Source organism: Prinia subflava, chromosome 6 (assembly GCF_021018805.1).
Source record: "Prinia subflava isolate CZ2003 ecotype Zambia chromosome 6, Cam_Psub_1.2, whole genome shotgun sequence".
NCBI lineage: Eukaryota > Metazoa > Chordata > Aves > Passeriformes > Cisticolidae > Prinia > Prinia subflava.
The window spans coordinates 20,316,987-20,331,672 of record NC_086252.1 but is presented as its reverse complement, the minus strand read 5'-3'; the positions used below and the strand labels follow the sequence as shown (position 1 = coordinate 20,331,672).

Here is a 14,686-nt window from a genome sequence, read left to right as displayed (position 1 = left end):
GGCTAACACCTACCTTATCTGCATCTATCAAGTATCCCTTTTTTCTTTAAGAATTCCTTTCTCTGGCCTGTTTTCTAACATGACACCTTTCTTTAAAGAGAGATGGGACCTCCAGGTACCTCAGGATAGCAGTAAAAGCAAGGGGGAAGGAGCATCATTACAAGCTTTTTTCTTGATTTATAAATGTCACTTAGCCTTGCTCTGTTCGTCTGTACTTTTAATCTGCTTCAATGTGGTACATTTCCTTGTTATTTCCACCACTCTTTCCATTTTCCTTACGTGCTTTTGCACAGCTCAGCATTCTCCTATCTAAAAGTATCTATTCAAACCAGCCAAAAAAATAAGAACATAGTGTTTTGCTGAAGAGAGGGCCCTTACTTCTAGGACAGGTTTACAGTCCTACACTAACACCTGGCAAACTGATTTCAGCAAGTTTCAGGGGACAAGTAGCACCTGAAGTTGTTCCTTCAAAAACCTTTTCTTTGATATCGCCTAGTTCAGGTATATGGTAAAAAAAGATCTATCATCTTTCATCTTACCTCTGCCTGCAGAGATCATTATCACAAGTGTAACACTGTTTGGCTTTTTTTTTCCTTATTCCTTTTACTTTTGTCCGCACAACCTTGGAGGAATTCAAACCAGCATTTTTTTATGTTTCACTTTAACTCTCACTTAATCAAGTATACTTTATTCCACAATTCCAATGTTTTAACTTTTTTAACTGGTTCTGCTCTCTGTGTTGCCTTTGCTCTCCTCATATCTTCTAATAGTCAGATATCTGGTGCTGAATCTGTAACAAGAGTATTTGCATGAAGGCTGAACACAGCAGTACTTTTCTCTGTCGCTGTCTTGGAGGCATCAAAAACTGCATTATTGGATTCGTTTCACCAGACAGGGCAGCTTATCTTAGTATTATCACATTCAAAGCACAAAGTTAACTTGTGCTAGCATCTGGAACAGCCTAGCCACTAGGCTGCAGCAGCTATGGACATGGTAGGTGTGTAAAGGAACCTTCCCAGTGTGCCCGCTCCTGAGGCTCTGGCAGTGGAACTCCCAAGGCCACACTGCCCCAGCTGGCACTGGGATAACACAAACAGCTGGACCTGGTGCCTCTGAGGAGCGTTCCCCAGCAAGGAACCCCCGGCTTGATCCCCTCCCAGCCCCAGCTCCTGCTGTGTCCCTGTGCCCATTCCCTGGGCCCCACCACCCTCCTGCCTTTGCCATGCAGAGCTGGCAGCTCCTGGCCTCTCTCCTCCCACCAGAGCTCAGTGTGCAGATTCAACCCCAGCCACCCCCACCAGGGGATTCCTCAAGAGCTGTCTGCACACCCACACTCTTTAAAAGTGTGCAGGTAATGGATTTTACATAGAACACCATTTCCCCTCCCAAAGGCCACAAAAAGATCCCCATCATTCAGGGCAAACTTCACAAGGCGCTCTCAGGCTTTGTATTATGTTTACTGCCACTTTGGCAGGATGGGAGATGAAACGAAGAATTGCTGCCTCTGGAGAGAGCTATCCTGTAAGGATGAGGCTGACTCTGCTTCCCAAGCACTGGACTCTTCTAAGCATAGCTGTACTTCGAATTTGTACCCCAGCTGATGCCAAGGTTGATGATAGGCTGCTTTAATTGGTCATTAAAAGGCACTATTATTTACCGCCTTGTTTCTTGGATTCAGCATTTCCACATGTGGGGATAAAACTAATGGGCTAGAATAAAGAATATATACAGCATGCAATTAAAATTACATTGTTTAAAGTGGGAATATGCATGCACACAGTGCAGGTGCTGTCACAGAAGTACAGGTTATGAAAGTACACTTTTTAAATGGTATTTTACTGCAATTTAGCTGTCACTTCAAACAGATGGGTGAGTTGTGCAACATTTTTAAACTGATTTAATTACTTGCAAAGGTATTGGCTTGTGTTAATTGGTGCAATAAATTACACAATGGTTCACAGATTCCATTAAAAAGGACTCTGAACATGTAGTATCTATAGGGAAATAAAGTGAGCCTTGCACGTCAGCATTTGACAAAATAGTTACTGGCTGTTTGTTTTATCAGTTCATAAACAAGATCAAAAAAGCCCACCATTCACACAAGACAATGTGCCTAACATGATAGACATTGATGTATAATTGTATGTCAGAGACAGGTGAATGTTGGAGACAATATATCCAGCCATATGCCGAGAAGAATGATCTCACTAAGTAAATTTAAATGGTTTCCCTTACTTTCCCCAAAAAAACCTCACTGGTTTCGCAATTTCCCTAGTGTGAGATGATTACTGTTGTCCTTTAGGACAAAGCCATTTACTGAAATGTGACACATGGGGAAGAAGGTTCACAAGCACATGCAATAGCTTTTGAAATATCTAGGCCTCTACTCTAGTCAATTTTAAGGTTTAAATTGTTGTTTCTTTTCTTGAACTGCACGAACACCCAAAATCCCCTGAAGTCAACAAGTAGAAGAATGCCTACCCTGTTAAGTGCCACAGCAAAGTACACCCCTATTAGACAGCTGGACAAAATCTGTAGGGCAGTAAGGGTCATCAAACTCTGTAGCAGCAATATTAGGAAAGCTTTCTAGCAAAAACCTTGCAAGATCTTTGGTTACACTTTGACACAAAGCTTACACTGGGGAAGAGCACATTTTAACTTCCAGAAAAGATCATGGTGGCCTGAAATGTTACATTTTAGGATTTCTATGAACGAAGAATAAGGAGAGTGAGCCTTTAGCAGACAAATTTACCTCATTTGTGACAAATCATTATTTCCTGAACATTTAAAATGAAATTATTTTAAATTTTTTTCATGGTTTTGAAATGGCTGTGTGTGAAATGTCATTTAAAACAAGCTGGCACTTTTATCTTCTGCTAAACACCAGAGATATACCACTTCAAAGGAGTACATTACATTTTATTTGAATGCTGGGACAGACATATCAGTAAGTAAACTAAAAATCATACGAATTGTCAGTGTTAATACTACCACCTGGCCATGTTTCCCCTTTCCAGCAATAATTTCATTATTTTCTTTTCTACGCCTTTCTTTTCAACAGCACCTAACAATTTACTATTTTTTTTTTTTTTATGTGTCACAATTTCTGTAAAGCTGCATTTTGTTTGAAAGAAAATAAATGCTTAATGTAATGCTAAACCAGAAAAAATGCATCTGGAAAATTGTACTTGCATGCACATGACTGGCTGGCAACATGGACACAAAATACAGAAATAAAATGAGAAACACTTGCTTTTTCCACAGTGCACTTTGAGGATGGGTGACAGCTCGTGAGGAGAGATGAGGGCAAACAGCACTGCCCTTTCCCAGGTATTACTTTTACTAGTTGTGCAATTGCTGGAGAGCAAGAAAACCTGATCTAATCAAAGACTGAGTGTTGGACTAGATGACCTTTCAAAGGCCCCTTGCAACTCAAACCATTCTATGGCAGGAAGCAAAGAGAACATCACATCATCATCACCACCACAGGTGAAGAACCTCTGGACAGAAGAGGGAACAAAGGGGCCTTACATACAAGGACTAGACAAAAACTTGGGAACTGCAGAAATTTTAGTGGAAGTGATACACTGCAGATGACAAAAATACTAATTTCTTTGAAGCCTATGTCAGACAACCAAGCTTGAGAAAAATAAACATGTTCTGAAATTTCATGTACATCACTGCTTCTAATTTGCATGTTTATTCTCAGCTTGCTGTAATGCCAGGACGTGTATTTGCTTTAAGCAATAATTCAAAATGGGTGAGACATCATCATCTGTGGGATTTTCAGCGGCCTGGCACACATCAGACAATGGCAACTGACTGATCTTAACAGTTCTGAAAGTACATATTTGTGAAACTGCAGTTTCAATCATATCAGGACCCACACCATGATGAAAAGCAGCATTTTCAAGTGGATTACTAGACATTCTGTCTTTTTCCCATAATCTAACATCTTTTCCAATAAACTCAGGTCACTGCATTTAGGCCAAAATTACATGTTTGATATACCAAATTTAAATTATAACACAGACCTAATTGAACCATAAACCACATTACACTTCCTCAAGATAATATGTCACCAATAGGTAAAATTACTAAAGGTTACTTCATTTTTTTTTCTTGAAAATTTCTTCCATGCTAGCTTGAAAAAACATCTACAACAGAAAGAAGTAATAGAAATGTAAAAGGCATACACCAATAGCATAGCCTCACCTGCCTGATTGTTACAATGGAATGGATATAGGTACCATTTTGTACCTTGTGAAGGGAATTTATATCCTTGTTCCTAGATTTGCCAACATCTCAACATTATATACAAATAATCTTAGTGTTAACTTCCCAGAAATTCAGACAGTAATAGGAGTCAGTTCTACAAGAACAAACCAGGTCTGAAACCCTCTCTAGAAGGCAATAAATTTGCATTTAAAAAATATTTTCAGTGTTAAGAGATTTCTTTTGTGACTAAGACAAGGATTGTGATCATTGTTAGACAAGCAGCAGAAGCCCTAATTTTCACAGTTTGTTACCTATTTATGTTAGCTAATGTTAACATGCAAGCATACTTGTCTCCAGCAGAAGCTTTTGAAAGGATCTCATTGAGATCTGAGCATTTACAGGATTGAAAAGGTTTTTTTATTCTTTCAAATGCCTTTAAAAGTAGTAACAAATTGTAAATTCCACAGATTTATTTTCTCAAGCACTAGTAATGCTCCATTAGCTTAATTTGTGTTGGCAGACAAACAGAAATCAGGTCTAGTAAGAAAAATGCAAGTTCAGAGGTGACAATAAAAGAAAAACACAGCACAGACAAACAAAAAGATCAATACTGTAAGAGAGAACCAGGGGGGTTTACAGCTACAAGAATGAGTTTAGGTTTTTCAACCACATAACTCTTCAGGTATCAAAGCCCTGCTAGATTTTTTTCAGTTACAGTGGTAGATTTTAAACCCACAAATGACTGCTGGAATAAGTCAGACCTGGGGGAGTTTGCTGTACAGAACATGCAGGAATTGCTCAAGAGTTAATGTAGCTGCACCAGAGCTGACTATCAAGAACTAAATTGTGTAGAGCTGTGAGCAAGCTCTGAAATGGTTTTCTAGAAGGGGCAGTGTCCAAGCAGCAGTATCTGTAAGTTCTAAAAAGAGTCTGCACACACAGCTCTGCATGAACCACAGCACAGCATCTGTGGGTCCCGGAGATTCCCTCATTGGACAGTAAGTCGTGCATGGAAAAGCAAAGGCAAGGGAGGACTGGGGAAACAGCACAAGGGGCCCAATGCTTCACACTTCTCTCATCTCAGGTTAAGGGCTGGGATGTATGAACCCAGACAGTAAGATAAATCTGCTTGTAAAAAGTAACATTTCAGAACAGAGGAAAAATAAACAGTATTTTGTAACTGCAAGGTCCACAACAGTGTTATGCATCTATAAATTGGGACAGAAAAAGAAATACTGTGGAGAGCTGAACAATTACTGATGTAATTTTTGGAAAAATCAAAGGCAACTAATTAAATCAGTACATGAAGTAGTAGAGTTTTGTTTGTTTAGGAAATCGCTGCCATGTACTTTCTAGATAGGTAGCAAGGACAGCATATAAGCAAGCAAGAGCAGCACAAAAAGATGCATACACCTCGAGGATGTAGTAAATACTTTATCAGGATCTTTGTTAGCACCCTGAGGTTTTTACAGTCACACACCTCCCTGCAAAGTAAGCGCTGAAACCACTGAGTGAAAATAAGAGAATGTGCAAGAGAAATGTGCTGGTGCAGGGTGAGAGAATCACAGCCCCAGTATTTGTTCTCAGGCACTTACACTCTAAATGTAAGCCAGGAGGTATCAACAATCCCTGGATCTATGGCAACGCTGCACTTGCCACCCTCCTCCCCAGAATTTTCTGCTCTCCTCTTTGAATAAACAATGAGCACAGGCTGGGCTTCCTGGGCTTCCTTCAGTGCAAGAGCTCAGCCTCCTCCAGAGAGCAGAGCACAGCCCAGCTGGAGCAGCGCTGGAGAAGGCTTACACAAGCCACAAATGCACAAAATAAAAGTTACAGTTCAAAATACTATGGTACAAATAATTTCTTCTATGCATAGCCTTGGCAGTAATTGACATAAATAAAGATGTAGGAAGGTATACTTGATAAGTGATAGACCCACCAAAACCTCACATATGCAATAGAACAGGCCTTTTACAATTATTAACCAGCTAAAATTTAAACTTATGCTAGAGAACACACTTTGCCTCAAATCATTTTGAGAACATATTATCTGCATGTCTCCGTATCTTAAACTATAACCTTTGCTAAACCAAAATGGTACCAAGCATTTTCAAAATGCCAATTTTGTCACAAGTAAAACACTGTCACTTTTCTGTAACACTAAAGACACACATCTAACACACCCCAATCTGGAAAGCAAACCTGTTTACTCTCCTGAACTGAAACTGAATCTTTGATTCACTTGGCTGTAATTGTTTGTATCCAACCGCTGTCTACAGTTTAAACTGCCACCAATTTGGTGTGTCACAAGCACTCCTCCAAAGGGGATTTTTAGCCTTCAGCTTATACCAGAAATGGGAAGGAATATTAAATTTACTTCAGTACTGTTACTTTTAGCATAAACTCGTTATGTTGCCTAAACATTTTATAGGGCATATATAACAGCCCCCTCAACAATCCCTATTTGGATTTAAATGCATATAACCTTACTGTTAAGACTTCATCTGCAATTATTTTATTAAAAGTTAAAATCTTTGGCTATGAAAAAGCTTAACTAAGCTGACAACAGAGTATGAAGATGGTAAAAAAGTAGAAAGGGTAACACTCATACACTTGCTTAAACACAGCCCTGCCTTGACTTCCACAAACCAATCCAAGCTACACTACCTTCAAACAGGAATGACCTCAGAGATTCGGACCTTTGTTGGCCTTATAAATCCATACACATAAATACACAGAAATCCATGAACACAAAGCACTTTTACACAGTAGTTAATGTAACACTAAATTGTAGCTCAGCAGCTCTCATCCAAGAGTCTAGATACATCTCTGCAAAAATCCTTTTGGAGAAAAAAAAAGTATCAAGCAATACAAAAGTGCCGAGTTTCCTAATCCTTTCCATCTTTTGTAAAAGATCAGGTTTATGGGTGATTTGGCAGTGCCCCATCTGACAGGCAAATTTACAAGGTTAGCACTGAACCTAATCAGAGATAATCAGAAAACTCTCTCTCTGGCGTAATTTTCTGCTTGGATAGCTGTGCCATGCCATTATAAATAGGAAAAGCTTGCAGCACAAGCAGGGTAGAAGCCTTCAGAAGATTTTAGTAATCACCTTCCATTTAAATCACACCTACTCTTTAATCACGATTGGATCCTTTTCCATTTTATAGCCCCAGGAGTAAACTGAGGAGCTCATAATAGACACAGATTGGGAGTGAAATTGTAGTCCCACTGAAGCTGTTGTGAAGTATTATTAATTCATGGGGCCGAGATTTCAATAATAATCCTTCCCTCTGGATCCTCTGTTCCAATTCAAGGCGGATTTCTCAATCCTCTTCCTATTTCTCATAATATAGAGTAAATGCTCCAGTGCTTTGTTTTAATCAGAAGTGATCAACAAGGAGAGAGACGAAACAGAATCAGAGAGAAACAGATCCTGAATGCAACAGGATTCTTAGCTGATTCTATAAGATGATGGGAATAGCTTCAGGTTTAACAACCTCAACCAGGTAACTATTGCACTTTTCCTAACTGTAAATACTTACTTCAAAAACCTTTCCACAGAGCTGAAAAAATGGTTAGGAACTTTATTTAATTTCACAAATTGCAGCTTTCAGCTTATGCGATAAGATCTCTGCAACAGAAGCAATCTGGAAAACTGTAAAATCAATTTCTTTGTCTAAGTACAAAGTCCTGCAAAAAAGGCACAGCAAATGTACCTCTAGGAGGGTACTTTTTACATCAGAATGGAGCACTGCTAACTTCTTGCTCAGGCACATTCAGAGCCAAAGAGCTCAGCTCAGCTCTCCCTGGGGAGAAGGACCAGGGAGAGGCCAGGACTTGCACCATGGCACAAGAGCCTCCTCCCACCAACCAGCACAGGACGGGAGCAGTGGGCAGCAGGACTGATGAACCCCAGGGACAAGAGGAAGCACTGACACCCACAGCTCCCTTGTTCTGAAAAACTTGTGTTTGACCATTTGATTTTATACTTTGTTCTTTCTTGGTCAACAGTAGAGTAGCAGCACAATGCAGGGCATTGCCAAAAGATATTAATTTGCCAGAACGAAACAACTTTCAGCAACCTTAATACAAATAGCAGAAGATTAAGGTAACAAAAAAGCATTCCTTGCCCTCTCTATTATAACCCATCACAGGTACAGTACAGGTGGTGGTTGGGGGGCAGAGCAGTTTGGTGGGTTACCCCCCCAATACCTGAATGCTTCTCAAAAACAATTCCAAGCTTTCAAAAACAGAGATGCAGGCAGAAAAGCAGGCCTCTTCAAAGCAGGGAGAAAATTTAGTACTACACAGCCTGTCTTCCAGAACAGAGCAGTTTTACTAATGTGAGATTAAATCTTTTTGCCCGTTGATTTATTTTATAGGACATGAGAAGCACAAAGCGCACCTACTCAAACCCTCTTGACACTCTCTGGTTCTTCTGCTTCATTATTTGTAACTGCCTGTTGATGACACTACACACACTGCTTTTTATGTGAAAAGACAATTGTGTTACCAAATAACCACACATTCCTATATATTTTGAGATGTCATAACCCAATTGTCCTCAATGGAAAGAAAGGTACATCGATGGGGCCTACAGAGTAAACATGACACAACTCAAAATGCCTTTTTGCTCAAAGTAAATCTAAAGAACCCCAGCACTCCTACTCATGAGCGGCATCTTTCCTTAATTAGCCTGAATGATTACACGGATGAAAAAGAACCAGGTAACAATTTGGTTTCTTTCCATAAAAATAAAGAAATAAATAAATCTCCCTATTGGAAACATAGCTGTTTTTTATTAATTTTTAGCTGTGTACCCATGGAGAAAAAATTGAGTAAATGCATGTATTTTCCATCTACTACAATTCTATTTTGTATAGCTATTCCTCTACATAAACACACCACTTGCATAAGTGATTTTCTACACCCTACTGAGACAATAAACAAGCACAGCCTTTCAAACTCATGCTTGAAAATTAGATGGCAAAATATGCATGTCCCAAAAAGGACAAGATTGCCTCCCTATTGGTTTATGCAGGGAAAATTGTATTTCTCCTTCTTACCCCACACTCTTCCATGTCTCTGTAATTGCTCACTGAGCCACCATTGCCCATATTCTCAACAAATTAGCAGCAGACAACTTCCCAACTACTGAGTTTGATTCAACAGCTGAGATGAACACAACTATGAAAGCAGCTTGACAAGCATCAATCTAACAATCATAAAGCAGCTATAAAACCACATTTTTATGTGCATTGCAATGTTACTCTTAGTCATTGAGGGGAAATGAATAACTGAAATGTCACCATGTTCAACTAATATGCCTAGATTATTTCATCAGCTGGGCCACTGTGCAACAAAATGCAAGGAAACCAAACTTTGTTGAGAGGTTTTGTGGTTTAAGTAAACCTAGTTGTCTGCTAGCGGAGCTCATGCACAGGGAACTCAAAGATTGAAGCTCCTGATGCTTTTCCAACTTCTCACTTTAAAATAATTAGCATTCTTTGTGCATGCACATGCATGAGTACATTGCAAGAGACTGGAAACGCTGCCCACTCGATGCAGCGGAAAAACCCACAACAATTGACTGAATAAAGTTCTATCACAATTGATGCAGAGAAAAAACCAGACCAACTGCTGTTTGTTATCAACAAGGTCTCTTTCGGGTTTTTTCTGCTGCTTTGGTAAAATGTGGGAGGGTAAGGTGGGAACAACATCCTCTGCTCCCAGCTAAACAGAAATCAGCATTTTCAATGCGCTCAATTAGCAGTGGTTTAGGCCTGTGTCAGATTCCTCATCAGAGCTAACTGATTTCAGGCACAGGCCAATCTCTCCATTCAACATCATTATGCAGAGGTAGGTGGTGAAAAGGAAAACAGATCTCTGATTACAGAAAAGCATGAGGGGGAGGCACACCATTTACAAGCTGCACACAGCATTCCCTCTCAGAGAAATAGCAGTGTTTAAAAACATTCTGAAGAGATGCCTCGCAATCAAATTTCATAGGACTCCTCTGGAAGCCCCAAAATTGGAGACGTGACACTGGACCCAGCTATGTGAAAAGGCACACATCTTTATCTCAGGAGAGAACTCGGGCAAGAGAAAATTCCATTATGTTTATGTTTCCTCATTTGTTTCCCTGCTCCTTCTTCCACTCCCACTCACAAAGGGTGTTCTAGGGCAATAAAGGAAGTTGTGATAAGTACACAGGATAATATTTTAGAAAACCAGAATACTTATCACAACTAGCTAGCTGAACTGCAGTTTGAATGCACAACTCCAGACATGTTGGTGGGAAGATGTGAGGTCAGTGCTTGTCAGAAGGAAGAGATGTGCTCCTGTTCTCTTGGCACAAAAAGCATATGTTGCCAGCATGGGAAACAGCTTTCCTGGCCTAAAGCCCACACTGGAGTCCCACGAGATGAAAGGCTGGAAATGTCCCTTCTCTCCCACTCCTTTACACATGCAGTTAGTCTCCAGACCTAGTTCTGTGCTAAGCTAAATACTATATTTATGTTCATCCTAACACTTTGAAACTAATAAATGCAGAACTGGGTTTTGCCTGACTTTCATCTCAGCCCACAGAGCCAGCAAACTAAAGCACAGCACACTGCCATGGATGGCTCCATGGACACTGACATTAATCAGCCCACAGAGCCTGCAAGTGCCCAGCTGCAGGCACTGGCATATAATCATCATACGGATGATTATATTTTTAGCACCATCTAATTAAGCTCTATTTTCCTGGCCTTAGAGACAGCTACATGGTAGCTCCCCTGTTCCAGTTTCACCTCATTAATTGGAGACCTTTTCTTCCAAACAAGACAGGTGCTGTAGCCAGCAACACCAGCACACCAACGATTGTGGAGCAAGCCCTGTCACACATATAAGAATTTCACCCAGCTTCTAAACACTTTTCATGTCAATGTGAACACATTAATAGCTGCTAGTTTTCTCCCTTATTATTCAACAGAAGATGTGTATATAATAATAAATAAGTAAATTGCTATTATGTTTGCCATTTACTTCTACTCTGTCACAGTAGAGCACTTGCTCACTGCTTTCTACTGCAATGCACTATATATTTTCACCTTTTTACCTGCATATACTAGAAGTATAAACTACTTATAAATGTCATTTTAACACACTAAAGTTTTAATTACCCTTTCTTTCTGCCTTTCTAAAATTGCATTTTGCTCACATTGGATTTATACGCAATATCTTCGCAGTAAAAACAAGAAAAAAGTTTTCAAACCCAACACAGCTGTGGTAACAGTACCGCATGAATTTGCTGCCTCACTGAACCACAGAAGCATCACCATGTTTCTGCATCAGACCACAAGTGAGCAACAACTGTTACAACTTTCTCTTGGTCCAATACTGCTGACTGCCTCAATTAAAGCATTACATTCTTTATTTAGATACCTCCTGCAGCCCCAGCCAGCACAGCAGATGAGCACTTTTGACAGTTGCTGCTCATATCCCAACACTTTTTCCCAGCTTCTAGGGAGGTGTATAGCGAGTGGAACATAATTTTCATCCAACTATATATTCTCTATATATTCCACTTCTTTTTCTAGAACAGTGAAAACAAGAAGCTTCCCTGAACGTTCACTTCGTCTGAGAAAGTATTGTAGCAGCTAACTGCTTTACAGGTGGGTTAGTCAATAACGGTGCAATACTCAGAGAAACGACATTAAAACTTTCAAATAATCCCACAGCAAGGCCCAGAATGCAGCCCCTCCCCATCGCAGTGCTGCAGGTTATCACCCGGCTCACTGGTACGTGTGTTTCAGGTCCCTTTTGGATTTACTCACTCCGCACAAAGGTGTCGCCCAGCGGCCAGCTCGCAGCCCGCCCGCACAGCCGGGGCCCGGCCCCGCCGGCACCCCCGGCCGGCACCGGGCCCGGACACACGGGGCCCATGCCCCGGAGGAAGGCTCGCTCACCCTGCAGCTCCACAGCCGCACGGCTCTCAGGAGCCAGCCCAGCCCCGGGCTCGCCCACCCAGAGCTCTGCGGGCACCAATGGCCCCACAGGCCCGAGCGGCCCCAGCAGCCCCACCTGGGCCGCCCACCCACGCCGGGCGCTGGGCTCTCCACAGCCAGCAGCACACGGGCCTGCCCCGGGAGAACCAGCGATTGCTTGGAGTAACCCCCCGGGAGCCTTAAACGTGGTTTCTGCAAAGCCCTGGAGAGCAAGGAGCCAAAGCAACCCTCTACCCTGAGGCCATAAGCAGTATTTCCTCTCCTCCCCAGCTGCTGCTCCCAAACTAAGGGCAGCAGCCTTTTTTAATAACAACTCAGAGCATGGAAATTCAAAATACAAATCAGTTTGTGCAATACATCTTTATTTTAATTTTATTTTTTTAACCTTTGCAGTCATCTTGGAGTAATCATCATGTAAACAGTAGGATGGGATGGGATTACATTGAGTCGTATGCAAATAGTTCTAGAACACCTCAACAATTATGACATTATAAATAACTTCTCTTAATAATATATATTTGCCGTTTTCAGTACATTAAAGAGCTGCCACTTATCTAGGATTAACTAGGAAGTAGTTTAAAGAGTAACCTCTGAGAAACACGTCTCCAAATGCAGAAGTCTTTCTAAGGTTCCCTAGCTCCATAACATCTATGTCACAGGTTAAGCAGAGGACTACTTGGGTCAAAGTGTTTTCTTTGTAACAGAGTTTTACTTGATCATTGCACAAAGCCCTATTATTTTCACTCCACCTTGGTATTTTGCAGAACTTCAAATAAAGCTTCAATTCCATTCTTCAAGTTTTTATTCACCTGTATGAAAGCGTTTTCTATCATTAAGGGTCAGATCAGAGATGGGCACAGTAAGCGTTCTACCCTAACAACAGCTCACAGTAGCTCTACCTCATGGACTCCCCAATAAAGCATAGTCAAAATACTCTAACACCTTTGCTACTGTAGATCCCCTCCTTGCTCAGATAACTATAGATATTTTTATATATTGTACCATAGGTATGGTACTTCTAGAAAATGGAGATTATTTATATAAGCAGCCTCAGGCACATTCTTAAAACATTAACATCTGCAAGGCACCTCCCACTCCCCTGATGATCAGTTTGTGGACTGTTTTTTTGACACACAACCAACAAAAGCCTGCTAATGCCAAATCAAATTATTTCAAAAAACCCCTAGAAGTTACCAAATACTTCAAAGACATACCCGAAAGTTTTTTTAAATAGTGGGAGATTAACTGCAAATAGCACATAATCAAGTCAAATAATTTTCTTATTACCAGTATATTTAATGCATAAATATATGAAAAATAAAATTCACAGTCATTTTTAAATCTAGAATTCAAGTTTGGCTAATATTTCTAAACTTTTATATGTATGTTAATTTCTAAAGGTAACAGAACAGAGGCAGTATTATCAACCACAAGTACAGGTAAAATAGTATCACTCAAAGTCTATGAAAGAAGTAAGCTTGATAGAAAGTTCCTTTTGTAATAATCAATAAATACAGCCACCTGAGAGCATTTCCACAGGCTTTTCACTTAGGGGGAATCCAAATCAACTGCTAAGAGACATTTAGGAGCATTTTGAACGTTAACAGCAGCGGTGTAGCTGTGGCCTTTGCTTGTTCTGACTTTGTGAATTGCTAGATAATGAAGCAGAACTCAGTGTGTGGTGCATTAATTTTCCTTTGCGTCTAAGCTGGCTTTTTCGCAATCTCACAATTCGGCTTGGGGTCAAGGGACAGACATCAGCTGACACTTAACTGAGCAAAACCAATCAGTTTCACTTCATCGGGAATCTCAGTGCCATCACAGCCAGAGGCCTGCAAGTACAAACAGAAATAAATGTTTAGTATATCACGCTACAAAGGAGCATTTGACAGCCAGGATGTAAAGCTTCCCCATATCGCCCAGTCAGCAAACAGCTTGACTGAAGGAAAGCTTTGAGACTGCTTCATGTGGTCTCTGCCAGCATCAACCAATTGCCTCCTTAATTTTAGCAAACTCCTGTAGTCAATATTAATAATTACAGAAAAAAATGCTGGAAAATGGACAATGAAATACCCAAATTCTTTAAACCAAACTTTCCAGACTGGAGCCAAATTTGCTTTTTCATGGGAGTAAACAGTCTTCACTCATGAAGAGTATCTAATACACATGAATAGAATCCATTTTTTATCACTGTGCTGTACACAGCAAATGTCTCACGAGTCCTGCCAGCAAGTTAGTTTGGAATACCAACCAGCTGAATTTTTAAACAAGAAATTGAAGCAGTCTACAAAGAGCAAATACTAATATTTGCAGAAGGACAGCTGCCTCCTGACAGTACAATCTAGTTCTTAAAACTGTACAGTTTAGATTCTTCAGTAAAGCCTGTCACCAAACTGGCACAAGTGATCAGTTCATTTTTCATATATAACAGTAAGAATATAAAACCACTTTGCTCAGGACTAAACTATTACTTT

At 40.4% G+C, this 14,686-nt stretch overlaps 1 protein-coding gene across 2 annotated transcripts in view; it reads right to left on the bottom strand.

Annotated features, from left to right (window-relative positions):
- Window positions 1-12,565: 12,565 nt before the first annotated feature.
- STK39 (serine/threonine kinase 39) overlaps window positions 12,566-14,686 on the bottom strand; it is an 82,229-nt gene continuing 80,108 nt past the window's right edge. For both annotated transcript variants that reach the window (XM_063400568.1, XM_063400567.1), the window contains exon 17: window positions 12,566-14,044. In XM_063400568.1, the coding sequence (XP_063256638.1) occupies window positions 13,970-14,044 (75 nt within the window). In that variant the 3' untranslated portion in view covers window positions 12,566-13,969. The remainder of the gene's footprint in view (window positions 14,045-14,686) is intronic.